Below are 26,841 nucleotides of genomic sequence, written 5' to 3' on the forward strand. Positions count from 1 at the left end.
TGATTTAAGTGTTCATGGCTTATGTTGTGAGATTTCATGAGTCATGGTGATGATTAAGATACCAGTAGCAAAATTAACATGAATATTCTGCTGACACAGCCCCCCCCAGCATCATAAACACAGAGTTTGGTTCTTTCCTTTTATGTAAAGTTTAAAAAAAAAAAAGGAAAGAAAAAAAAGCTTTTGAACTCACTTGGGGTTACAGCATAACAAAGCAGAGAAACAAACCCTTCAGAAACAGAGATGAGCAGCGAGGGCTGGACTAATTTGTAGATTGCCTTGCAGAAGCCTCTGTCCTGGACCAGACCCTGTGTATGACAGGCATGAAGCAAGGCCTAATTTTGAAAACTTAAGTTATAAGATGGTGGACAACAGATGGGTAAAGGCAGGGGAGCACAGGGAAATGGTGTGGTATGGTTGGCCAAAGAGGTCTTGCCGCTTTGATTAGCTTGGTCCCAGTGAACATTTTCTGGGTATTGTAGTGAAGGAAGCTTTACGGAAGGAGCTGAAGGACAGTGAGGTGGCTCTGGGCGTTTTTAGGAGGAACATGTCCCAGGTATGAGGGTAGAGAAAGTGGAGGTGTGCTTGCCTTGAACGTTATAGGTAGCTGTCATCCTGTGCTGAGCAAAGCACTTCAACTCTGAATGAGAGACCAAAGACGGGCTGAGGATGGGCTGTGACAGGTACTGAAAGCCGAGACAAGTGATGGGACAGGGCATTAAATAGGAGGGTGTCACGAGCAAGTGGTCCCCTTGGCAGCAGCATTCCAGGTGGGTATGAGCAAGGCCAGAGGACACCTGTGCCAACGAGCAGAAAGAAGAATCACATCAGCACTCTGGATGGAGAAGGGCTGAGGGAGTGACTGCTCCATTCACTTGTTTTTTATCCATTGCAGCAGATTGCTGCTCTCATCAGCAGTGTATTTGTTCCGAGCTGGAGGACCTAGCACTAGGGGTAGCTTTATTTACAAAAACACGTGGATTTAATCAGACAAGCCAATAATAATTAACCAATGAGTTGAACATTGAACCTTTCTCTGGTATTGATGGTAAGGGGGTTGTTCCTGAGCAATTACTCATTGTATCGCCCTTGACTTCTGAGCTATCTACTAACTCCATGAACAATGAGACAGCAGAATCCTTGCAGTCACCCTACTGTCCCCTTTTACCTACTGCTCCCCAAGAACACACATGATAAAGCAAATTCAGTTCCAGCCTTAGAGTAGCACCATCCCCACTTGCACCCACACCTCCACCTTTCTAAGCAGCAGGGTGATGATTTAGTGGCAGTCACCCCCTTCAGGAATGGTCCTCTGGCTGTCTCAGATGTTGGGATTGCCTTAGAATGAAGATTCCAAGTCTCTCTTGGGTTTTGTCGTCAGCCAGCTGCTGTAACACGCAGACAACACAGAGATGTGGGAAAGGGAGAAGCAAAAGGAAGAGCTGGGACAGTCTCCAGGCTCTGCAGGCCAGAAGAAGTTGGTAAAAGGAACCCGGATCCTGGGGACTCAGAAAGACCACTGCAGCATGCAGTCAGCTCAGCTGCCAGACGCTGCAAGTTCCCAGGCCTGGAGCACTGCTGGTGTCCTGGGCCTCCTCGCTGGGTGGCACATGAGAAAAAGGCTACTGTCGTCTTTGGCTCCTCAGGGACCAGCCTTTGCTGGACTTTTTGGCAGCATTCAGCAGGCTTGTTCTGGCAGGAGAGGTCTGTTGCACCAAAGTAGTGACTTTAGTGGGTCCATATGAGCTTGTCTCTGTTGGTGTGCACTGATGAAGGCTGTGGTTTCTGAGCAATGGCTGTGGTGTCCTGCAGGGACTCTGTGACAGTGGCTTCCTTGCATCTCCCCTTTGATCTCTTTCTTGGGTCTTCCTCTCCTCTGTCCCCCAGAGCCCATGCAGTTTCCAAAGCCCTTTTGGTCACTGCTTTGGTCTGTGGTGTTGTGCAATAGCACCAAGTTAACAATTAACTGCGTGTCATCCGGGATTTTGGCCCAACACCACTTGAGGGTGTGTGGGGACTTTTGTCCCAAGCATCCACCCAGGACTCTCACAGCCAGGCAGAGTGAGGGGAAGGAGCCGCCGTCTCTTTTCCCCTGAGCCATGTCGGCAGCCCTGGAGGATTTCTGCGGCTCCGTCTTTTGGGTGAGTGGCTGCATCACCCCCATCGCCCGTTCTTGGGGTAGGACGCTCAAGTGGAAGGGGAGAGCAGTAGATCCCAAGGCTCACAGCTTGTTCAGCCAGTGGGACCCAACTGCCAGCCGTCAGCAGAGGTTCTGGTATTTATCCAGGACTGCCATGGCACTGAGTGCTGTGCACTGCCTGCGTGGTATCCATGAGACAACGATGCAAATGACAGTTCCCTGAGTGAGCCCTGTCCTGTTTTAGCCCCGCAGCCCAGCTGGGAACACAGGGCACCCTGCACGGACCTCTCGGGGAATGATTTGGGTCCAGCTGCTGCAGCTGGCTTGGCTCCAGCAAGGGGTTGTTGTGGGGAGACCCTCCCAGGTTCAGGCAGATAGATGGGTAGGGGGACATCACCTGGGACCTTGGCTGAGTCCTGAAATGCTCAGCCAGGAAGGTGGGTGTTGAGGAGGAGGGTGCGATGGGGTGGAGCAAGGTGGGCAGGAGCTATAGGAGTGTTGGCTTTTGTGCCACGACCCAGGTGAGGGTCAAGCCATCCCAAGTGACTTGGCTGTCTGTCCTTGCTGCCCCCAGAATGCCTCCTACCTCGCTCGTCCGGATGCCGACCTGCCCGTGTGCTTCCAGCAGACTGTGCTGGTCTGGGTCCCCCTTGGCTTCTTCTGGATTTTGGGTCCATGGCAGCTCCTGCCCATGTGCAAATCCAAAGCCCAGAAATCATCTGTGACCAAACTCTACATCATCAAACAGGTAGAATGGGGCTGAGGGGGCACAGAGGGCAGGCGCGAGCAGCCTGGGATGGAGGGATGGTGAGTGGAAAGCCTCCTGGCTGGAGTCAGGTGCGGAATAGAGAGATGAGAAGTGTAGGAGAGAAGGAGCAATGGGCTAGGGCACCATCTGGGACAGAAACGTAAAGGGAGGCCCAGGATGAGGCATATCTGGGACAGAGGGGATGACAGGGCTGGGATGCACTGGGAGGGAGGGCAGCGGTGTGTACTGGGACCTCTCATCTTGTGGGCTGTTATCCTCCAAGCTTAAAATGACGGCAGTGCTCCTGTGGAAGTGCTGCAGCTTCACAGGGTCCTAGAAAGCTCTCCCAGGCCAGGTTTGGGTTGGAAAGGGTGTAATGGTGTACAGGAAACAGTGCTTTTATGCCCAACTGTGTTGTCTCCCAGCGGTTCCCAGTGCCCATGATGGGCTGGGTCTCCCCTCATGGCTGCTCCCCTCTCCCCGCAGGTGCTGGCTACCTTGCTGATGCTGACAGCAGTGGCGGAGTTGGCCCTGGCATTTGTAAAGGACACAGAGCAGGACCTCCTGCCAGCTGTCCGGTACACAAACCCCAGCCTGTACATCGCCACCTGGGTAAGGGACCAGCCGGTAAATGTGCTGTGTGTCACCAAAGAGACAGGGTGTGAGACCGCGGGGCCAAGCAGCAGAAAACTTCCCTAGCACAGAGATCAGTGGGAAGCCATGTCCATGGGGAAAGAGTAGCCTGGAAGATGGGTAGGAACTAGCCCCGAACATGTGTGGGTGGTGCACAAGGGTGATAGGTTGAGGGCAAGTGTCTGGTTGTATGGTGCTGCCTCCTTTTATCCTTAAAACTGGGATAGATACTATGCCTGTGAGCATAGCTGAGCTTTCTGGCAGAATCCTTAGTAGCAGCAGTATGGGTTTCACAGGACTGATTGCACAGCGTTAACATCAGACCATGGCTTGCCGCTCTGATGTCTCACAGCTTCCCATGGATTGCGGCTCAGTTTTGTGCGGAGAGTCGAGAAGTGCCACGGGATACCCAGGCAGAGGAGAAAGCTGAGGACATAGGGGCTATTAGCTTGATGGACTACGTGCATGGAAGTTGCAGATATCTTGTATGAGACTTGGGATATTCTAACAGTCTTAACAAAGCCATAATGCTCAGGAGCTTTAAAGCAGACGTAACACCCCAATTTGCTATCCTTTGTATTTTGTCATGTCATTTAGTTTCATGTGCAGAGTTCATGTGAGATAGTAAGCCAAGGGCACTGCCCAGAGAGGCTGCGCTGCTGGGTTTCTGATCTGGCTTTAATTCCAGGTCTGGAGGCAATATGCCTGAGACAGAGTATGACTCCTCACAGCTGGGCGTATCTGAGAATCTGGGGTAAGAACAGCTGAAGAGAGAAATAGTGCCCTGCTGTAATGTCAGGGTGTCTTCAGACCTTGCTTTTCCTATGAGGAGCCTGATCTTATGTCTTCCTGAAATGAACCTTTGCCCTGTGCAATTAACTCCGAAGCTTATGTAGGGTTGGCAGCGACCTCAGGCACTGGGAGCTCAGTGTCTTCAAGGCAGTGAATCCCAGCAGATCACGTGTGCTGGCATCCCAGGACACATGCTCCAAAGGCACGTTTAGAGCCCAGACCTAGTCCTGCAGCCCTACCTGAACCTCTGACTGATTTTCCTTCCCCCAGCTCCTGGTCCTGCTGATCCATGATGCGCGACGCTTCTGCTTGTGCAGAGACTCGGGGATACTTTTCTGCTTCTGGACACTGTCCCTGCTCTGTGGGATATTGCCGTTCCAGTCGCTCCTCCGGAGAGCCCTGCAGGTTGGGTTTGGCAGGAAACTCTGTGCTTCCCCATGGTCTTGTTCTGTCCCCAAAGAAAGTCCCTTCAGACTTCATCTCTTGACAAGCTCTCAGTGGTATCACTGAGGTCCCAGCTGCCCTAGGGAGCTTGGGGAACCAGAAGAGACCTGAGAAGGAATTGCTGTTTGAATTCATCCTGTCTCTTTGGGATGAATTAGCTCTCCAGGACCAATTTATCCGCTTAAGGACTTATGGGAGGAGGTCAGGGAGAAGCAGGGAGGGGTGGCGAAGGGAAGCCGAGCGAGGACCCAGAGCCAGTTTTGCACTGCCCTGTTGGGCCCAGCTTTGTTCACTGTCCTGGGGATAGATCTTGTCTCTGAGTGCCAGGTGGCCTTGAGACAAGCCCCAACAGTCACCCCAGGCTCTCCATTCCTGCAGGCACCAATCTCCGACGTGCCAGAGTTTGTCCTTTTCTTCATCTCCTACGGGCTCCAGCTGCTGCTCTTCCTTGTCTCAGGCTTCTCAGATGTCGCCCCAGAAACAAAGGAAACCATGAAGAAGGTGCAGGGTCTGTGCGGGAGTGGGCTCGGGGGTACCACATCCCGGCTGGCGTTGTGCAGGGCAGGGTGGGCTCCATGCGGAGACTCCTCCTGGCCCCTGTGGGAGGGAAGACCTGGGGGCTTCAGGAAGGGGCACAGCGAGAGCTGGAGCCTGCAGCCTGGGACGTCTGCACATGTGTCGAAGCGGGGGCTGCTTCTGGCTGTGAAATGGGGTTCCTGGGGCTGGAGCTGGCACAGTTTGAAACCTCTGGGGTTCCTTAATGGCTGGGAGTGCTGAGCCAACTCTTGTCAACACCACCCCTCAGCATCAATGATCTCTTGGTACCCACTTTGCTTTGTGCCCTAGAACCCAGAGGTGACAGCCTCCTTCCTGAGCTCCATCACCTTTGAATGGTACACCAGGTGAGCACGGCTCCATGGGAGGTTGGGCTGGCGAAATGCAGGGGTGCTTTAGGGCTGGCCCAGCCCTGTTTGGGGGAGCCTGCAGCACAGGCTGCTTGGAGTTAGTCTTGAGAGGCACCACATTTGGTGCAGTCTGTGCAGCCTGAACTCAGGGCCAGGCTGGGTGTGAAGGCTCTGCATTTGCAGCAAGGACTCTCCAACAGGTGTAGTGCGGGACACTTGCTGAGGGGAGATTTCTCTGCCCCACAGCATGGTTTTCAAGGGCTATCGCAAGCCCTTGGAGATAGAGGATATCTGGGAATTGAAAGGTAAAGACAAGACACAGGCTATTTACGCTGTTTTGGAGAAGAACATGAAGACTGCGGTGAGGAAGGCCCAAGCAGAACTGGAGAAACGGAAACGCAAGAAAAGACGCCGGGAAGGTGACCCAGACCATGGGAACAACATGAGCAAGGCCCAGAGCCAAGACATCCTGGTGCTGGTAAATACCTTCCTACTCTTGGCCTTGCATGGGACTTAGAGATCCAGGTCCAGCCTTGGGGAGCAGGGTCCCCTTTGCTGGGTTTTCCCGTCTTTGATTCTGCAGGGCCATGGGCAGGGATGGGGGAACCCATGACAGGGTCTTCCTGTCCTCGGCAGATCCCCATGTTTTAAGAGACCAAAAAAGTCTCCATTGTTCTGCCCTACAGAAGGACAGGAACCACCCTCAAGTCTGCAGTACAAGCAGCTCCCTTATCTCTGCCCTTCCCTACCCCAGATACCTCCCAGCAACGAGGTCAGAGTGAACATCGCTCTGTGATCACCCCTGGCCTCAGATTCTTCCTGGAGTGCCTGATTTTTGGCCTGAGAAGTTCAGGCTGGTCTGGGATTTGCAACAATTGTCTTTGGTGCACAAGAGAGGTGTTGGTACTGGGGTTGTATGACATGAGCAGAGATCAGCGAGAGGGAACATGACTGGAGGCAAAGCTAAGGCTTCATTTAGGATACCTGATCTGGGGTCTGTGGCGCTGCCCTGGAAGCATCCTTCCAGGTGCAGGAAGCCTGCACAACCAGCTCCTCTACTTCTGTGTGGGCTTGCCTTTAGGAGGAGAAGCAGCCGAAGAGGAAGAAGAAGGGAGACAAAGGGGACTCTGGCCCTCGCAAGGATTTCCCCAGGGGTTGGTTGGTGAAAACCCTGTGCAAGACCTTCTGGCAGAACCTCCTGCTATCGGTGGCTTTCAAGCTAGTGCATGATGGACTGGTGTTTGTCAGCCCTCAGCTGCTGAAGTGAGTCCTTTCTCTCTGTCCTTGTCCATGCCCTGACCTGGCTTTGCACCAAGCCCCACCACCACCCTATGTGCACTGCATCCAACCCCACCATCTCCATATGTGTATCTGTTGTGGTTTAACCCCAGCCAGCAACTAAGCACCACGCAGCTGCTCACCCTCCCCCCTCCCAGTGGGGTGGGGAGGAGGAAAAAAAAGGAAAACTCATGGGTTGAGATAAGAACAGTTTACTAACTAAACTAAAATAAAATACACTACTAACTAATAATAATAATATAATAATAGTAATGAAAAGGAATATAACAAAGAAAAAGAAATAACACCCAAGAAAAGACAAGTGGTGCACAATGCAGTTGCTCACCACCTGCTGACTGAGCAGCGATCCACCCCTCCCGGCCAACTGCCCCCAATTTATATATTGAGCATGACGTTCCATGGTATGGAATACCCCTTTGGCTAGTTCGGGTCAGCTGCCCTGGCTCTGCTCCCTCCCAGCTTCTTGTACACCTGCTTGCTGGCAGAGCATGGGAAACTGAAAAATCCTGGACTTAAGATAAGCGCTACTTAGCAACAACTAAAACATCAGCGTGTTATCAACAGTATTCTCACACTAAATCCAAAACACAGCACTGTACCAGCTACTAAGAAGAAAATTAACTTTATCCCAGCTGAAACCAGGACAGTACCTCTCCCAGCCCCACACCCTGGGGACTTTTTGTGCCCTCACCAAAGATATGAGAATGTGTTGGGTTACAGTTTAATGAAGAACTCACCTGAGCTGGCTGCCAGCTCTTATGGGTGATGTCTTGCTCTCTGCTCCCTACATCCTTTGTTATGAAGTCCTGCTCCCTCCCTGGAGACAGTCCTGGCTCTTCTTTAGGGCCCTTCATGAGTCCTTCCAGCTCAGCCCAAGAGGACCTGCCCGGTTTGTTTTGCAGAGCCGCACAGTTTCTGTGGATGATCTGACATTAGTGACCCACTGCTGTATGTGAAATGCAGTGTCCCTGGCAGAACGGGGACACCCAGCAGAACAGGGGTCCCCAGCTTGCTGACCATCGAGCCAGCTGTCTGGGACAGGGTCTCTGTCACTGCTCTCATGAGGATGCTCTCCCTGCATTGGTTTGGAGCATCCTGCTCAGGTCTGTCTCAGTAGGGTGGGGGGTCTCATGGGCTTCTTTACCCTCCAGGCTGCTGATCGCCTTTGTGTTGGATGAGGAGTCCTTTGCCTGGCAAGGCTATCTGTATGCCATCCTGCTCTTCTTGACAGCGCTGATCCAGTCCCTCTGCCTGCAGCAATACTTCAGCCTGTGCTTCCAGCTTGGCATAAACGTGCGTGCCAGTCTCATCGCTGCCATCTACAAGAAGGTTGGTATAGCCCTGTCATCGCCCCTGTTGGCTTCCTCCAAGCTAGGCTGGGGATACCAGCATCCATTGCCTGCCCCATCACCCTGGGGCGACTGGGGTGTATGCCTTTTATTTCCCAGCCTGGCTTTTGGGACACCCACTCAGTGCTGGGGACACTGGGTGCTAGTTCTGCCTGGGACCTGGGTGCTGCAGCCATGTGTTTGACAGCTACCAGGGGCCGAGGGAGTTTTCTCTTCGGAGCAGTGCAACACCTAGGGCAGCTGCCACTGGGATTCCTGCACGGGGATGTGTTTCTTTGCCCCCAGCATCCAGTGGCTCCTGGTGCGCAGGCAGTGATGACAGCATCTGTGGCCAGCAGAGAGGCACCAGGAGCAAACCCAGAAGCAGTTTCAGCCTGGCCTGCTAATTCCCGGCTCTGTGCCATGCTGCTGGCAGCCAGGCTGCTCCCAGACTGGCTTGTGGTGACTATGCTTTGTCTCTCCAGGCACTCACCATGTCCAGTGCCACCCGCAAGGAGTCCACAGTGGGAGAGACTGTGAATCTGATGTCAGCTGATGCCCAGAGGTTCATGGACGTGGCCAACTTCATTCACCATCTGTGGTCATCCCCCTTGCAAATTATCCTGTCCATTGTCTTCCTCTGGGGAGAGCTGGGCCCCTCTGTCCTGGCTGGCATTGCAGTCATGGTGCTGCTCATCCCCATAAATGGGTTCCTGGTCGCCAAGGCCAAAACTATCCAGGTCAGTGGTGGGTGTAAGATCCTCCCCGGCCTCCGACTCCTGAGGCCCACTGTTGCTCCCCTCACTCATTTTCCATACTCCCCTACCCTTCCCTGTTATGCTGTGGATCTTTCCCAGCCTGGGAAGTTCATCTGACTTGGGCTGGGGATATCTCTAGCCTGAGCCAGGGGGTGATCAGCTGAGACGAGCAGGAGGCAGGTGAGACCTGTTCTGCCATCACAGCTGAACTTTAACAGGGCTGGGTGCAGCCTTGAGGACTGAAAGCGAGATATTACCAACCATAAAATAAAGCTTTAGTTTCTACCTGACAACAGGATGCTGTTTTTTCCCAGGTTGTCCAGAGCTGCAGGGAGCCAAGGTCCAGCTTTGTGGGATGGCTTCTCTGGGCTCTGGAGCCCACCCTTCCCTTCCCTATGGCAGCCCAGATGTATTTCCAAGGGTGGGCTGCTGTCTGGTTTAGGTGACCTCTGGCTCTTCTGTTGGTAGGTGAGGAACATGAAGAACAAGGATGAACGCATGAAAATAATGAATGAAATCCTCAGTGGAATCAAGGTGAGCAGTGGAGTGGAGACCCCCCAGGGAGCTGCTGCACCCCTCTTCTTGGTGCACTGTGCCTGGAGTCAGCACATCTGTATAACCCTGCAGCACCAGTGTTATAGTCTGGTTTGGAGCCCCTGTGTCTGGGGTAGCCAAGCCTCAGTCTCTGCAATTCCCTTGGCTTCCTCACTTTTTGACATGTTATCTGGGCAGGAGCTCTGGGTACCTGGACCAAGACTTGGGAGCCAAGAGGGGGTTTTCTGGGGGTTTCCTGGATGGCTGTGGTGGTGAGCAGGCTGTCATGGTGGCAGAGGGGCTGGCAGTGACCTGTAAGCCAAGGATGAGGGAGTGGGAATGGTGTGGGGAAGTGCTATAAGCCATGGGGCAGGACAGGAGAGGGGAAATGCAGTGGCCAAGCAGGCTTCTGAGCAAGCCAGGAGCTGGTGATGGAGGTGCTGGCCACCAGCGAGCTGAGTGTGGAGGTGGGCATTCCCGTGAGGCCAGCACTCACTCACCCTGCTCATCCCACAGATCCTGAAGCTTTTTGCCTGGGAGCCCTCATTTGAGAAGCGAGTCAATGAGATCCGGGCACGTGAGCTCAAGGACTTGGTGAACTTCAGTTACCTGCAGTCAATCTCTGTCTTCGTGTTCACGTGTGCCCCCTTCCTGGTGAGTGCCAACAGGCCTGGGGAGGGCTGCACCTTCCTCAGAGCTGGGGCTGGGCTGTGTCCAAGGGGATGGGAAAGATTGGGAACCTCAGCTGGAGTGCTCCTGCAGTGAGGAAGGGGCTGGCTGACAGATGCCGGGGATGCACAATATGGTCCTGGCTGCTGGCAGGAGAGCTGTGGTGGAAAGGGGTCCCATCAGAGTGGTGAGATGGTGCCCAAAGGAGAAGGGAAGCAGGAGGGGAGCAGGTCCCCAGCAAGAAGGCACTGCTGAGGCCTTAGGGGAGCATGAGGGTCTGGGCTGCACACAACCACACTGATGGTGGCTTTTTCTGCTATCTGTCCTAGGTCTCCTTGGCCAGCTTTGCCGTCTACGTGCTGGTGGATGAGAACAACATCCTGGATGCACAGAAGGCCTTTACTGCCATCTCCCTTTTCAACGTGCTGCGCTTCCCCATGGCCATGCTGCCCTTGCTCCTCTCTTCCCTGGTGCAGGTCAGCCCTCACATAAGGCAGGGGGTGCAGGGGGATCTTAAGATACCTCTGCCCAAACCAGCACATGGGGATCAGGTGTGTGATGGACCTGGGCCTTGGACACCCAGGTGTCTGTGCACAGGACTCTGCTGGCAGTGGGGTCGGACAGGACTCACATATGTGACACAGGCTTGGGGCTCAGAGCTTGGGGCTGGTCCTTGGGTGGGGGCTGTGTGTATGGGGTGCTCTGCTTACGGGGCTCCTGCCAGCCCACCCAGCTGCGTCTCATGCCCACATGCCATCCTCTTTCTGCCGTGGCAGACCAATGTGTCGACTGCGAGGCTGGAGCGCTACCTGGGCGGAGAAGACCTGGACACCTCAGCTATCCACCACAACCCCATTGCAGGCAGGTGAACCTCCAGGTTACTCCCTGTGGGTCATGGGCTGGCCCAACCCTGGGCTTTCCCAGCCCTGAGGGACAGCTTTCTGCTGACAGGCAGCGCTGTGCGTTTCTCGGAGGCCACCTTTGCCTGGGAGCAGGACGGCAACGCTGCGATAAGAGAGTGAGTGCTCTGCGCCATGTTGGGGGCAGATGGATGGGGAGAGGGAGTCTTTCTATGTTGTTAGTTGGGGACGGCGGTCACCTCTCACAGTGCTGCTAGAAGCGAGTGCCCCAGAGACACTGCTCTGTGCTGGTCCCATGCAGGAGCTGGCGAGTGACCTGGCAGTGCTGCTTCCTCAGCCCTCATGTCTTTGCAGTGTCACCCTGGACATTGCACCTGGGAGCCTGGTGGCTGTGGTGGGGGCTGTGGGCTCAGGCAAGTCTTCACTGGTGTCAGCCATGCTCGGGGAGATGGAGAATATCAAGGGACACATCAACATCCAGGTGAGAGGAGCCAGCTGGCACGGGGGGCTGTGGGGCTGCTTGGGAGCTCAGTGGGGAGGCAGCAGGGCAGGACTTGTCCTGGGGTGGTGGCTCGGGGCAAGGACAGGCTGCAGGAGGTGGCAGTGCTCAGGCTAATGCTCTGACGAGGTAGCTTTTCCTGTGTCTCTCTTTCCAGGGCTCCCTGGCCTACGTCCCCCAGCAGGCCTGGATCCAGAACGCCACACTGAAAGACAACATCCTTTTTGGGTCAGAACTGGACGAAGCCAGGTATCAGCAGGTCGTTGAGGCCTGCGCCCTCCTTCCAGACCTGGAACTGCTGCCTGCGGGTGACCAGACAGAGATTGGAGAGAAGGTATCAGCCCTGAGCGCTATGGGTTTCCCATAGCACCTGCAGCAGAGGACAGAGCTGTTGCCCTGTGCCAGCCCAGGGCCCAGAGAGGTCCCTTCCCTTCCAGGGCATTAACCTGAGCGGGGGCCAGAAGCAGCGAGTCAGCCTGGCCCGGGCAGTGTACAGCAACGCAGACATCTACGTCCTGGACGACCCCCTGTCTGCCGTGGATGCTCACGTCGGCAAGTACCTCTTCGAGCATGTGCTGGGGCCAAAAGGGCTGCTGCAAAAGAAGGTGAGCACCCCTGCCCTCCTCCCCACCACCTGGCCAGGCAGGAATGGCACTGGCACGGTGTTGACCGTCCAGGGAAGGCTGAGGTTACTTGCTTGGGACAGAGAGGGGTCCTGTGGCTTTCACGTGGGGCTGCAGCAGGCAGGAGAGGCCTCATGGGTCCCCAGAGAGGTGCTCCGTGTCCCCATAGCCAGGCAGTGATAAGCAGAGAGGTCCCCAAGTGGGGCATGGAGAGCCTGCAGGCCCATGGCTGGGGGGCAAGGGGTGCTCTGATGCTCACTACCCTGCAACCACTTTGTTGCAGACACGGATCTTGGTCACGCACAGCATCAGTTTCCTGCCCCAGGTCGATAACATCGTGGTGCTGGTGGCAGGAGCAGTGTCTGAGCACGGCTCCTACAGCACCCTGCTTGCAAACAGGGGGGCCTTTGCCCAGTTCCTGAACTTGTACGGCAGCCAGGAGCACGATGCTTCAGAGAAAAATACCACAGGTACTGGGAACACAACGGGGCTGCGCCAGTTAGAGGGGCTGTGCATGTGTCCTGGGGATATGAAAACCCCAAGACCTGATCCGTCAGTCTGACCTGGCTCTATCCAGCCCAGGCACCAGTGGTGGCCACTGTGAATCCTTCCCAGCTTCTGGCAATCAGCAGCAGCACAAGCACTTTCTGCCTAAGATTTGCACCCAGGCATTGTGTTGAACAGCCAGCAAAGGACCTGTCTAATTTTTTTACTCCCTTTTTAGTTCATTTATGTTTATGGGTCCCATAATATTATGTGGCAACAGGCTCCATACCTTAGTGATGCTGGGGTGAGAAAGATCCTTTGGTTTATTCTACACATGTTGTTGGATAACATTTCATCTTTATCATGTCCCCCAGTGCTATGGGGAGGAGTGGTCTCAGGTCAGGTACTCACCCTGCCTGGGCTCAGCCCAGTTGTCCAGCTGGAGCCCGGCTGTTCCCAGTTCATCCCCACAGGACCCATCTCCACCTGCTCAAAGAGATGCTCCTGAACTGGAGTGACATGACCTACCAGATCTTGCACCTACTAAACTAGCAGAAATCTCTGCTTGAGGTCCCACCGGTGGTACTGGGATAAGTCAGCGGCAGGGACTGGCTCCACGCAGGCCTTTAGCCCTATGACCTCTGTCAGTTCTCCCTCCAGCACAACGGATTTCTTCCTCCTCCTGCTGTACTAGGCTTGCAGCAGGGTTGGAGAAGGTGTGATGTGTGGTGGTAGGACACAGCCTGGGCCTGGGGTGCGTGGTGGAGCCGAGTGCAGCAGAGGTGTGGTGCATGGGATCGGCTCTTTCCTCAGTGCCTGACCCTGCCTTCCCTCATCCCTGTGCTTGTAGCTGTTGCTTTAGCTGGGGATGAAAAGCAGGGTGATGAAGACATTGAGCCTTGCGTGGAGGAGGGCCCTGATGATGTGGTGACCATGACCCTGAAGCGAGAGGCCAGCATCCATCAGAGAGAGTTCAGTCGCAGGTGGGACTCGACCTGAGCTCTTGGCTCTCTCCCCTGCCCCCTACATTGCTCCCCCAGAGACAGGGGTCTGGGGGCTTCCCGGGGGGGTTCCTGCTGGGAGCCTCCCTACCTGCTCCTACCACCAGCTGGACTGGGTCAGGAGCATCTGATCTTGCCTTTACTCACATTAGTATGTCACAGCCTTACTCTGCGGTCTTCCCTGAAACTCGTGCTGCTGGCTGGTTCTGCTTTCGGGGATAAGGGCTATGATTTCATGGCTGCAAATGCCTAGGGCTTCCACAAGGTTCATTCAAAGCTGCCCCAGTTACGACATTATTTCCCAGAGGGCTCCAGCACTGGAGTCCCAATGCAGCATGGGGATGGACCCCCAGGTGAGTAGGACCCATCCAGCACCCTGTGACTAACGGTGCCCATCACCTTCCTGCAGCCTTAGTAAAAGCAGCACCAATTCCTGGAAGAAGGCCCAGGAGGAGCCCCCCAAGAAGCTGAAGGGCCAGCAACTGATTGAGAAAGAAGCTGTGGAAACGGGCAAGGTGAGGAGGCTGGATGGAGCGGGCACTGTGTGGCTCTGGCTCAGTGCTACAAGACCCTGACTGTGGCTCAGAGAAGCTGGTGCTGGCTGGCTGTGACCCCATTGCAGCCAAGAGGCACTGAAGGAGACAGAGCTGCTTGGGGCTGGTGGGCAAGGTGGTGGAGGGGAGCACTGTGGGCAGGAAGGTGAGAGTCCCAAGGCTGTGCTGGGTGTCGTTGGTCGCGGTTTGCTGGGCAGTGGTGATGGGCTGAACTGGTCCACAGGTGAAGTTCTCCATGTACCTGCGGTACCTGCGTGCTGTTGGCTTGTGGTATTCTTTCTGGGTTGCCATGGGCTACATTGGACAGTATGTTGCCTTCGTGGGGACCAACCTGTGGCTCAGCGCCTGGACTGACGATGCGCAGCGCTACCTGAACCAGACCTATCCCGTGGAGCAGCGAGACCTGCGCATCGGTGTCTTTGGGGCGCTGGGGGTGTCACAAGGTGAGTGTGGGAGCACAACGGATCCTGCTTACTTCAGCTGTGTGGTCCAGAAGGGATATGGCTTGCAAGGCTTGCAGCCAGCAGTGCAGCAAGGAGCAGGCGGCCCAGCACTGTGTCCATCTGCCTGCTGCTGCCTTCCCTCCTGCTCCTGGCTCAACTGGGGATAGATAGCAGTCTGAAACCAGCATAAATTGCCCCAAGAAGTCTGTGTTGCCCCCTTAGGTTGAAGATCACTGTCCTTAACCAGTCTGGAGATAGTGCCAGGGCCCAAGGCTTTCCAAAAGGGTTAATGTTCTTCCTCTGTGGTGGGACGCAGTTACTGGGGCCTCCCGAGAAGGTGGGATGCAGGACTATCACAGTGGCTCTCTGTGGAGCTGCTGGCTTGGAGCTGCTTGATGAGTCCCTGAGCCAAAGGGTGCTTGTGGCCAGTGTCACCATGAGCTGGTGATGACCGCCCTGTGCTCTTCTTGCAGCTCTCTTCTTGCTCTTTGCAACCATCCTGTCTGCTCATGGCACCATGCGGGCCTCCCGGGTTATGCATCAGCAACTGCTCAGCAACATCCTGCGTGTGCCCATGAGCTTTTTTGACACGACCCCAACTGGCCGCATTGTGAATAGGTTTGCCAAGGTAAGAGAACAGCCCCAACATGGAGAAGGTGTTTGTTCCAGCAGGTCTGGAGAGCGTCGGGTGGTGGCATAACCCTGTTGCTGCTCAGCACTGCAGAGGTGAGCCCTGATCAGGGCCTGGAAGGGACCAGAAGGGCATGGTGCATGTGAGGCTGACTGTGAGGCAATACTGGGCTATACTAGGAGGAGAGTGGCCAGCAGATCACAGGAAGCTATTATCTCCTCTGCTCGGTGCTAGGGAGGCCACACCTGGATACTGTGTCCTGTTTTGGGGCCACCTGGTCAAGAGGGATGTGGAGAAACTGAAGAGGGTCCAGAGTAGATTACCAAGAGAGGCAGGAGCCTAGAGCTCATGTCCTATAATGAGTTGTCCTTCTGCTTATGGACTCTCAGCAAAATATACAGTCTTTGCTATGTAAATGAGGCTCATAAAACAAAGAGAAAACGAGAAAGGAGGGAGAATACAGACAGGTAGTTTCAAGTGTGCAGCAAGTCCACTTCTTCCTTTGGTGACATCTGTTGATTTTTGGGAATAAAAATCTCTCTTGAGATCAAGCCTGTGGGTCTGCTGGGTTTACTCTGAGATGAGGGAGAATGTGGTGCCCAGCTAGGAGAGGGATGATGACCAGCTGGAGGCCTGGGTGCACCTGCATGGACCTGGAGTCAGCCCTGTCCCTCTTTCTCCCTCGATTCCTGCCCCTGCATCCTGGGTCCAGACGAAGATGCAGTTCCCAAAGCTGGTCCATGCTACAGGAGAATATTATAGAAAGCTTCTCTGTTAAATCAGCCGTTCCCAAGTAAGAGCTGTGGCCCTAAATGGGGTTGTGACCCTAACACCAATTCATTGTCATCCAATATTTTTGCAAGTGTCTGGCACTGTGTTACCACATAAGTGTGTAGGAACCCTGTACGTGTGGGGCCTTTGGGCTTCTCCCTCTCCCTGGGGTCACTGACTGCTTCTCTGTATGTTCCAGGACATCTTCACGATAGATGAGACCATTCCCATGTCCTTCCGCAGCTGGCTCTCCTGTTTCATGGCCATAATTAGCACATTGCTCATGATCTCCCTGGCCACCCCATTCTTCGCTCTCATTATCATTCCCTTGAGCATCTTCTACTATTTTGTGCTGGTGAGTAACCAGGGCTTGAGAGAAGCTTCTGCCCTGCTTAGAGAAGTATCTTTGTTACTGCCGGGCTTTGTGTTGGTAACCAAGCTGTGTCCCTCATTTCAGCGCTTCTATGTCTCCACGTCACGCCAGCTACGGCGTCTAGACTCTGTAACTAGGTCTCCCATCTACTCCCACTTTGGTGAGACAGTGTCAGGCCTTTCTGTGATCCGGGCCTATGGACACCAAGAACGGTTTCTGCAGCAAAATGAGAGCACCATGGACATCAATCAGAAAAGTGTTTACTCCTGGATAGTCTCAAATAGGTGAGTTTTACTCCTTATGCCACAGCACAGCCTGCTGCACCTCTGCCCCGGGGCTTCTGGGTCCTGAGGGAGGTCCCTGAGATGCTGCAGTCCTCCCTCTTGAGCTCAGGACTGAGGGTCTGCGTAGGAACTGGGGGAGCTTGGGATAGGAACACCATCTGTGGGAAGGAGACATTTTAGGGTGATTTTGAAAGCCAGAGTGTGGCCCCCTAGAACTGTCCAGAGCCTGGGCAGGGTGAGCTGCGCTGTCAAGGGCTGAGATGCTCTTGGTGGGTTCTGGGAAGAGGCCGATGCTCCAGGCCAAGTGGGAGTGCGATGGGGGCAGTATCTGGTGTTGATGTGTTACTGGGTAGATACTTTGGGTGTGTGAGGGTTGTACAGTTGGGGCTCCTCTGATACATGGCATTACCAGCACAGGAGGTTACATGTGAGACACAGGGGCTGACAGATAAAATGAACCTGCTTGCAGAATTGGATACAAATCACACGCTGCATAGGTGCAGGTACCATGTGTACAGCACTGGGCTCAGGGCTGGGTGCGCAGGGATGCTGGTGGGGTGCTGGTCTCACTGGTGGGCCCTGTGTTGGGTGCAGGCAGATGCCTCTCCCACCGCCCCTCAGCCACGCTCTGCCGGTGCAGGTGGCTGGCCATCCGTCTGGAGTTCGTTGGGAGTCTGGTGGTCTTCTTCTCTGCGCTTCTAGCTGTGATTTCAAAGGGCACTTTGGAGGGCGGCATCGTGGGTCTTTCTGTCTCCTCTGCCCTCAACGTGAGTCAATGAAAGCTTTTTCTTATTCCAGGGGAGGGCTGCTTCTGGGAGCATCACCCTGATGGCTCTGGGCTGGCTGCAGGATGCTGTCTTGCATCCAGCTCTGATCCATGGAGAGGGGATTAGCTGGGGTGTCCCATCACCTGGGGAGCTGGTATGGACCCAGGGGAGCACACATCCCAGTGTGAGGGGGATGCTTGCTGCTGTGGGGAGGAGCACATTCCCGCTGTGGATCAGAGATGCTGCAGCAAAGCTTTTGAAGGGCTGAGGAGAGAGGGCTGTGGCTGGGGAGTGGAGAGTTAGGGGCCAGGCCAGGGATGCTCATGTCCAGGCTGAGTCCCTGAGCTGAGGTGGGAGGTGGTTGTTCCTGGGTTCCACTGAGCTCTGCATCCTCTGGCTCTGCCACGCAGGTGACCCAGACACTAAACTGGCTGGTGCGGACGTCTTCGGAGCTGGAGACAAACATTGTGGCTGTGGAGCGAGTACACGAGTACACGAAGGTGAAGAATGAGGTGAGGAAACCAGGGTCCAGGCAAACACCTGCTGCACAGCTTGGTGCTAGCCAGCATCGCAGGGTGCAACCCCCCTAACGCTGCTGTGGCCCCAGGCTCCGTGGGTGACAGAAAAGCGTCCACCCCGTGGCTGGCCCAGCAAAGGCGAGATCCAGTTCGTTGACTACAAAGTTCGTTACCGACCTGAACTGGACCTGGTTCTTCAGGGGATCACCTGCAATATTGGGAGCACCGAGAAGGTGAGGACCTCTGCGTCTGCCCTCACTACACCCTTTCTGTAGTGACATGGTGTTAAAGTTGTTTCTGTCCTCTTAGCTTTGGTCTGTGGGTCGGGGATGGATGGTGACAGGACGTGGCTTCTGGGGACTTGAGCTGCAGGGCAGGGACCAAAGGAGACAGTCTGGGAGATGGTGATTGCAGATGCAGGGCAGGAAGGCCCACCAGACCAAGACAGAGAGTATCTGCCCTGTTTTCTTCAACCCTGTCAGCTGGTCTAAATAGCTGCTTCCACAGGTTGGGGTTGTGGGCCGGACTGGGGCTGGAAAATCCTCCCTCACCAACTGCCTCTTCCGGGTGCTGGAGGCCGCTGGAGGGACGATCATCATTGATGAGGTGGATATAGCGACGATCGGCCTCCACGACCTGCGCCAGAACCTCACCATCATCCCCCAGGTGAGCTGACCCCACCTTTCCGTGTCCCACTGCAGCACATCCTCCCCAGGCTCTGCTCCCTGGGCGACGCATTGCCCTTAGTGCATCCCTGGGTGCTGCGGAGAGTCCAAGGGCCTGCGAGCATGCCATCGGCACCTCCCCTGCCCAGCTGCAGGCAGCAGGGCGGGCAGGCTGTGGCCAAACTCGGGGGCCTGAAGCGAGTACAGCAGCTACATTCAGCCCTGCTGAATGGCCGTGGTGTGGCTGAACACGGTGCCGTCCCTGACAGGACCCCGTGCTCTTTACTGGCACCCTGCGGATGAACCTGGACCCCTTTGACCAGTATACAGACGAGGAGGTCTGGAAGGCCCTCGAGCTGGCCCACCTGAAGACATATGTGCAAGACCTTCCCGAGGGGCTGCTGCATCTTGTGAGCGAGGGAGGGGAGAACCTGAGGTGAGCAGAGGAGCGGAGGCATGCCCAGCTCCCCTCCCTTCCCTTGGTCCCAGGGACCAGCCTGGAACAGCAGCCTCCAGCAAGTGGCTGTCCAGGGATGAGCGCACAGAAGCTTCTGGGAGTGAAGGTGGGAGAAAATGGTCCAGGAGTCAGGGCTGTTGGGGAGCCAGCGTGAGCCAACCCTTCCGTGGTGGCCCAGAGAGCAAGATGCTGAGGGACGTGGTGCTCAGGGTGGCAGACGATCAGCTGGGGGAAGGCCAGGGAGGGCTAGGCAGGCACGGTGTTGGGGTCAGGGCAGTGTGTGGCAGTAGGCTTGCAGAAGCCCTGCTGGTGTCTGCCTAGTAACTCATGTTCCCCATCTCATCCCAGTGTTGGGCAGAGGCAGCTGGTGTGCCTGGCCCGAGCCCTTCTCCGCAAAGCCAAGATCCTCATCCTGGACGAAGCAACAGCAGCCGTAGATCTGGAAACTGATCATTTAATCCAGACAACGATCCAGAGCGAGTTTGCTGACTGCACTGTCCTTACTATTGCCCACCGCCTCCACACCATCATGGACAGCAACAGGTACCGTGAGACAGTACCATGAGGCGAGGGGAATGGGGATCTGGACTGCTAGGATGGGGCGAGAGGTGACCAGCAGCAGAAGCAAGGATGCAGCCAGAGGGGCAGGGGTGGATGTAGTGTCCAGGACAGCAATATACAGAGGTTCTAGGAGAGAAGGATAGAGGGATGGGAAGGACGGCCATGCAGTCATTATGCCTTTGTGGGGAGAAACATTTTTGGGGGTCCTTCTTTTCAGCAACAGGCCATAGACTCGTTATTGACGCCTTATGTGTGTCACTGCCAGTGCAGGGAGGAGAGCTGTGCCCTCACGTCTGTGCTGAGAGGAGGTGAACCACATAACGTGGCTGTAGGAGGAGCAAGGGTCGGTGGGGCTGCAGGGCTGGCGCCAGCAGCACTACCAGCTCGGATCCCAGAAGCTCAGGCCTTCTCATTCCCTGCTGCCAGGGTGATGGTGCTGCAGGCTGGGAGGATTGTGGAATACGACAGCCCTGAGGAGCTGCTCAAGAAGCAGGGCATCTTCTCCGCGATGGCAAAGGACGCCGGCATCACGAATATAGAAACCACCATGCTGTAGGTGGAACGGAGCAGTGTGTGGGTGTGCGTGGGCAGCTCCCTCCCACTGGCACTCACCAAGCAGGCACCGGCTTCTCCCTGCAGCCAGGCTGCCCAGGAATTTGTCTCTCTGCAGCTGGGAAGCAGAGAGGGTGGCTTCTCTGGGTGTCAGGGACAGAGGATCTGGACTTGAATGAGCTGTTAACCTTGCTACCATACCCTGCCTGCTGTGCACACGAGGGTCTGGGGCTGCGTAATTTATTCCAGTATAGAGGGGAAAAGTTGTCTGCCAGGCACCGAGACCACGACCCCCTTAGGGGTCTTAGTTTTTGTACTTCACCATGCCAGGGGAACCTAGCTGAGGTGCTTTAGCATATGGAATGAAATTTACAGTTTAATCTAAGAGTAAATGTTATCATTTATTTACTTTTTGTAACTGTTTCTAGTATTCCAACTAAAAGTCTGACTTCAAGGCATGCTAAATAAGCCTCGGTTTAGCTTTAAACCTGGTTAGTGTTTGGGGGAAGCTGGGAACACAGGTTGTGCACACACACATGGGCAGGGATTCCAAATCGAGTGGCACAGCTATACTCAGGCATGAACGCTACACTCTGGCAGTGGAGGTGGAGAAGCCAGGGCCTGCCTGCCTGCCCTATGGCTACAGCTCCCTTTGATTGTAGTGCAAATAAATGAGGCAGGCCCTGGGGCTATCATAACCACTAGTGGGGCAGATTTTGGGCTGTGGCTCCAGACTACAAACCTGATTGTGGCGGAGACAAGCTGGAGAGGTGCAGGCATGCGTGCATGCTACGCTGACATGCACACACACAAAATATGGTGGTTACTGTTGACAAACTCTTGACCCTTCTTTGTTCTTGGGCATGAAAGCCAGGAGCTGTAGCACTGACATCTGCTGCTGGCATGCGGGGAGCCTGTGCCCATGGGCACGCTGTCTACCCACTTACAGCAGGGCAAACTCCTTCACCCCAGCTGGTGGCAGGAGGGACACAAGCCACCCGCAGCCCCACTTGAGTCATGTAACACACAGCAGGGGGGAAAGGGCAGTACAATCACTTCATCTTAATGAAGAACTTTCCTGGAGGGTTTCCTAGTGCCTGAGTTGCAGCTAGCACAAACACCAAGGCAGAAGCATGCTGGACCCCACCGAAAGGTACGTGTTCTTCCTGGCCCTGCAGGGTCTGCATGAAGGCTGTGGGCTTTGTCCCCCAGCCCAGCACCGGCCAGGCACTCCTCCCAGCTCCCCTGAGACTTGCGCAGGCACTTCCTATACACAAGGGCAAATCTTTATTTACAGAGCAGCAGTACAGGGGATACAAATGTTGCCCCAAGAGAAGGGAGCTTCCCTCCTTCAGGGCATGGCAGCAGCGGGTAAGACACGCCACCCCGGAAAAGGGCACCACATCCCTCCCGGAGAGGGCCTTGCCCTTGCAGAACGTCAGCACCATCTCCAGTGCTCAGCAGGAAAGCACAGGTGAGGCAATCCTAGTCAGAGCCCCCAAAAAATCAGGCTGGAGGACAGCCTGTGCTTTGCCTTCTACCCTGCCCCAGCCCAGAGCAGCCAGGTGGGCATGTCAGTGCAAAGACAGATCTTGGGCACTGGAGATACTGTGCTGACAAGGGAAGATGGCGTTCTGGACCTCCAGCTCACCTGGAAGACGAGAACCCGATGGCTGGTGCTAGCAGCAGAGCTTGGAGAGGCCGGAGCCCCTGGGAAACCAAGCAGGGGGATGAAGCACCCACTGGGGGCTCTGCTGTGGGGGCTTTCAGAGGCCGGGCCCATCCCAGCCCTGGAGCTCAACTACTCCCAGTGAACCTCAGTGCTGCTTCCCCAGGCAGTGTGTAGATGTCCCACCCTTAGGTCCTGCACAGACAGGCGAGACCAGGCTCCTGCTGAGAAGGCACAGGGAGGACATTCACAGGGCCTGGGTTGCTTTTAACACTACTTGGCTAAAGACAGACTCCAGAAACTCAGCATTAGCCTTCCACAATTTAAACCCACAACAGCTCCTCAGCCTTGGTCAAGCCTTACCCTCCTGGGCCATGGTCCAAGCTTTGCTCCCCTGCTCCCAGCTGGACACAGGAGGCTCAAACAGCACAGGTGAACTCGCCCCTGCCCTCACACAAGCTGCCTGCTCCTGCCTGCCCTGCCAGCCCACCCTTCTTCCTCCCCAGAAGGGGAGGTGGCAGCCAGCATGGTGGGGTCCAGGAGCACTGCACGGCTGCGAGGGACACAGCCTCAGGGCGAGCAGTGGGGGCTGCAGGGCTGGCCAGCCTCCCCAAGGCCCCTGGCAGTTCTAGCAGGAACAAGGCACGGGGTGCAGGCTCCTGCCCGCCGCCTCACGTGTACTCTGTCTTCCGGATGTAACTGGAGGGCACATAGCCCTGCTTCCCATGCGCCTCGGCCAGCCACCACTCCCGATTGCCCGTGATGTCCTCAAACTGCAGGATCCTGAGTCTCTGGTTAGCTGACACACTCAGCTCGTTGGTGTTTCGGCCTTTGAAGGTGTAGAGAGCGTAATAGACCTGCCAGACAGAGGGAGAGCGTCAGCTGGATGGTCATGCCACACAGCCTTGCTGTCACATTGTATAGGATGTGTGGGCTTTTGCTCCTCTCCCCAAACAGTGACAGCCCCAGCCCCACCCTGGCCTCTGCCAGAGCTGCCCCACCTGCCCACCCCCATTTGCAGCCTAGTTCTCTGCCTCCGCGCCTCTGCTGCTGGGAGAAAAGGTCTCATCCTCCACCTCAGCCCTTTGGGACCAAGCAGCCTCCACCTCCCACCTCTCCCTGGTCACTGCCAGGGAGGAGGATGATTCAGCCCCAACTCAAGGGAGGGGGTCAGCCCTCGGCATCCCCAGCCCCCCTGAGGAGGCCGAGGGCTCACCTGGTTGCCCTCTGACTCGCTGCTCTCCAGCCCGGAGTCTCTGTCCTCCACCGAGGGTGCAGACCTGAGATGCGCTTTGGCAGGGTGCCCGTTACGAGAGCCAGGGCTGCAGCCCAGCTCCGGGCGGCTGTAGCGACGCTGAGATGTCACTGTACCAGCCTCCAGCGGGGCTGTCCTGTCACCAGAGCTAAGCTGGGGTAGAGACGGGGAGTCCATCTCCGAAGGGGGCTGCAGGGACTGGTACGGGTCTGCCGGGGAGGCTGAGTCCTGCAGGGGTTTCTGAGTGAAGGTGACGGCCGCCCCGCTGGGGCTGAAGGTCAGTGTAGTGTTGCTTTGGGGAGAGGAGCTGCTGTGCTCTGACTCGTTGGAAGAGTGGCTGCCCACAGAGACGTCCGACTGGCTGCGGCGCGGGTTGTAGGGCTTCAGAAAGGAGCTGTACACAAAGCCCTTGGTCACTGCAGAGAGGGAGAGGAAGGGAGCTCAGACTGGGGCGCAGGGGGACCAGAGGAGGGGACTTACAGCAGGCGCCAAGGGCAGGGAGCAGCCACCTACCCCCGTTGTCTATGAGCCAGCGATTCTGGCTGCCCATGGGGTCCTTCTTCTTGATGACACCCACGATGTCTCCTTCCAGCAGTGAGACATCCAGGTCTTGGGCAGCATTGAAATTGCGGTCTGCCTGGAAGAGACTGTCCGGGGGATAGCGGGCCAGGAGGGCAGCTCGGATGTCATCCGACTGCAGGAGGTAGCTAGGCTGCAGAGGAACAAGGCAGGCATGAGTGGTTGTCCCGGGCTCTGCAAGCCCTGACACATGGCAGAGGGAACTCACCAAGCCAACAAGGGGTTGCCGCCGGGCAGACTGCCGCTCCACGCTCTTCCTTTCAAAAGGCTTCTTGGGAGCTGCCTGGGACTCTGGGAAGAAGGTGAAGGCCTGGAGCTGCTGGAGGACTCGACTGTGCTCATCCTGGAAGACGGCAATGAGGTTCCCCTCCCTGCCGGACACCTTCAGCAACTGGAACCAGAGCAGGGTTGGGGGTCACGGTTAGGTGACAGCTGCTGGGAAAAGTGGCCAAGAGCTACAGCAGAGACCACGCCAGCTCCCAGGCCAAGCAGGGCTCTGAGCCCTGCCTGTGACTTGAATCAGGTCCAGATTTGCAGTCCTGTCTGGACTCACCTCTGAGTGGTCCCCAAACTCACGACCTGAGATTCTCCCAGGCAAATGCTCTCCTGACACTGCTCCAGGAGCAGCCAGAGCCTTCACCATCTCCACGCACAATTGCATCGTGACCCCACAATCCTTGCCCTGACAGCATCCCACAGGAGCCCTCCCCCAGGCACCTGGGGCCTGAAACTGCAGCAGCAGCTTCCCTCGCAATGGGATGGGTCCCAGAGAGGCTTGGGGACAAGCCCTGTGCAGAGATTAGCGCTGCACTGGGCCCAGAGTGCTGGCTGTGCTCTGGGAACCCACCGACAACAGGGGTCTCAGCTCCTCCAGGGCCAGGCGCACAAAGTCGCAGTGCGCCTCGGCATAGCCCCGCACGCAGCTGGCAAACAGCTCCTTGGCGAAGCGCAGGAACTTGGGCAGCTCGTCCAGCAGCTGGGCATTGAGGGCCTCATAGTTGTTGCGGGCCGACTGCAGCTCCTCCAGTGTTCGCTTGTCCTTCAGCTTCTCCGCTCGCTCCGTGCAGTTGTGGAAGTCAAGGAGCTTGTCGAAGCGTTTCTGCACCAGCTTGTGGGGCCCCGCAAACATGCTCAGCAGCTGGTTCAGGGGTGAGCTCACCAGCCGCTCCGTCCGCTCTTTCTGGTGGGCAGAGATGCAGAGAGCAGGTGAGATGAGGTGCTCTCTCCCACCATGCGGTGAACACCAGCAGCCCACCCTCCAGCACACAACCTCCCCAGGACAGCGTAGGGTCCGTCTTCCTGATGGCACCCACCAGAGCTCCGGAGGCCCCTTCCAACAGGAATTATTCTATAATCTTACATAAATGTGCCAGCGTGGGCAACGCTATGGGAAGTACCTGAACCACTCACATAGCGAGCTGTAACATTTCAGGTAGGGCTGAAAAAATGTGTTTCTAACAGGCATGCTCAATACACATCGTAAACCCACAGGCATCAAAGCTCTCAGGAGGGAAGCGCCGAACAAGAGTGCTCACACCTCTCCCAGGCTGTGTTACCCTCCCTGCAGCCTCCCAGGGGCTGCCCATGTGCAGCAGGCCCCCGGGGAGGGCCCCAGAGGGGTGCCCGCAGCACACGAGAGCACAGCCTCACTCACGAAGTTGGAGAAGAGCTGGTCGCTGATGAGCCGATTCACTTTCTGGAACTGGTCCAAGTCCCCACTGCCCTTCTCCGTGCACAGGTCCCACATGCTCACTGCTGCCAGCGCCTTCATGCAAGCCGACTCCTGCACCAGGGACACACAGTCAGCACAGCCATGCTTGCTGCCCAGGAGAAGAGGCTTCCCAGGGCAGCCCAGACCCTCAGAGACCACCCCTCCCGGCAGGGCTGAGGGCAGGAGCACTGGCCAGAGGCACTGCAGGTACACACCATGCAGGCAGGAGGGGCAGTACACAGCAAGCCCCACGTGTTAGGCATCACACCCAGACTGACTCACCCGAACGTGCTGCAGGTAGAGGGAAAGGTCCCGGATGAAGGACTTGATCAGCCGCTCCTGCATCCGGAAATTTTTCTCTGTCTCTTCAAAGGCTTCATCCTTCAGCTGTGAGAGAAAATGTCTCAAGGGAGGCAATGCAGGACTCCAGCACCTCCCAGAGCGTGAGATGTGGGGCCTCCTGCCCACAAGCTGGACAGCAGAGATGGGTGGTTGAGACCCTAAGCTCACTCTGCCTTGCTGGCCTGGATCAGAGCTACTCATTGGGGAAGGTGTGTGGGGAGAGAGCAGATACCACCGCAGAAGCACTGCAGGGTGTAAGTGAACCCGGCAGCTGATGCACGTTACCTGGGGTGCAAAGCCTGTGAGATGCTTGAGGTGACTGCTCACACGGTTAGATTTCTTGATGATAGAGTGGAAGTTGAGCTTGGAGATCTTCTCCATGAGGCTATCCTCATCCCCTTTCCGGTACTTTAGCACTGAAGAGATTGATGTAGAAATCAGAACCCTTGTCAGCACAACGCCCATGCCTTACAGTGCCTCATCAACAATTGCCTTGCTGGCTCTCCCCTTCCCTAAGCCTCTGCAGTCCCAAGTACCCCAAATATCATATCATACCATATCATATCATACCATGTATCTTGAAATCCAGCACTGTGCCACCTGTAATCCCCTGTTTGGCTCTTGATATGCCTTACAGTTTGTAGATCCACCATTCAAAGTCTTCCATAGGATTATGCATAGCGTTAGCATAAGATGACATAGGAGATGGTGTACAATAATCACTGGACATATAGAAGGTATTTGTATTGCTTCTTTAGCAAATATGAGCAATCATTACAAGCAGCCTATGTCATCTCAGCTTCAGTGGGGCTATGCAGAAAGAGTAAAGTGTAAGACTTGCATGAGTCAGGGGCTTCCAAAGGAAAACAGGGAGGGTTGCCGGCAGGTCAAAGGGAATAATTTTCTCCCTCTGTTCAGTCCCAGGAAGGCTGCACTTGGATACCGTGTCCAGTTTTGGTGCCCTCAGATCAAGAAAGATGTGGGAAAACC

General features: G+C 55.8%; 2 protein-coding genes across 4 annotated transcripts in view; one reads left to right on the plus strand and one right to left on the minus strand.

The window, feature by feature from the left end:
• The first annotated feature begins 2,099 nt into the window (after nt 1-2,099).
• ABCC2 (ATP binding cassette subfamily C member 2) lies at nt 2,100-20,304 on the plus strand. Its single transcript, XM_050898663.1, has 32 exons — nt 2,100-2,141; nt 2,715-2,888; nt 3,375-3,500; nt 4,584-4,718; nt 5,136-5,258; nt 5,604-5,659; nt 5,909-6,140; nt 6,744-6,925; nt 8,113-8,290; nt 8,775-9,029; nt 9,516-9,581; nt 10,098-10,235; nt 10,580-10,726; nt 11,027-11,115; nt 11,206-11,268; nt 11,465-11,591; nt 11,767-11,943; nt 12,047-12,214; nt 12,516-12,702; nt 13,569-13,701; nt 14,129-14,234; nt 14,497-14,716; nt 15,190-15,344; nt 16,318-16,473; nt 16,576-16,775; nt 17,416-17,542; nt 17,953-18,054; nt 18,150-18,293; nt 18,568-18,726; nt 18,995-19,161; nt 19,531-19,725; nt 20,170-20,304. The coding sequence occupies exons 1-32, from the start codon at nt 2,100-2,102 to the stop codon at nt 20,297-20,299; spliced, it is 4,659 nt and encodes a 1,552-aa protein (XP_050754620.1). The 3' UTR covers nt 20,300-20,304.
• A 1,268-nt stretch (nt 20,305-21,572) lies between these two features.
• Nucleotides 21,573-26,841, minus strand: part of DNMBP (dynamin binding protein) — a 29,417-nt gene continuing 24,148 nt past the window's right edge. For all 3 annotated transcript variants that reach the window (XM_050899352.1, XM_050899353.1, XM_050899351.1), the window contains 8 exons: nt 26,137-26,267; nt 25,792-25,896; nt 25,453-25,581; nt 24,646-24,978; nt 24,007-24,189; nt 23,733-23,931; nt 23,181-23,635; nt 21,573-22,821 (listed from right to left, as the gene is read on the minus strand). In XM_050899352.1, the coding sequence (XP_050755309.1) occupies nt 22,636-22,821; nt 23,181-23,635; nt 23,733-23,931; nt 24,007-24,189; nt 24,646-24,978; nt 25,453-25,581; nt 25,792-25,896; nt 26,137-26,267 (1,721 nt within the window). In that variant the 3' untranslated portion in view covers nt 21,573-22,635. The remainder of the gene's footprint in view (nt 22,822-23,180; nt 23,636-23,732; nt 23,932-24,006; nt 24,190-24,645; nt 24,979-25,452; nt 25,582-25,791; nt 25,897-26,136; nt 26,268-26,841) is intronic.

Source organism: Gymnogyps californianus, chromosome 6 (genome assembly GCF_018139145.2).
Source record: "Gymnogyps californianus isolate 813 chromosome 6, ASM1813914v2, whole genome shotgun sequence".
Classification (NCBI taxonomy): domain Eukaryota; kingdom Metazoa; phylum Chordata; class Aves; order Accipitriformes; family Cathartidae; genus Gymnogyps; species Gymnogyps californianus.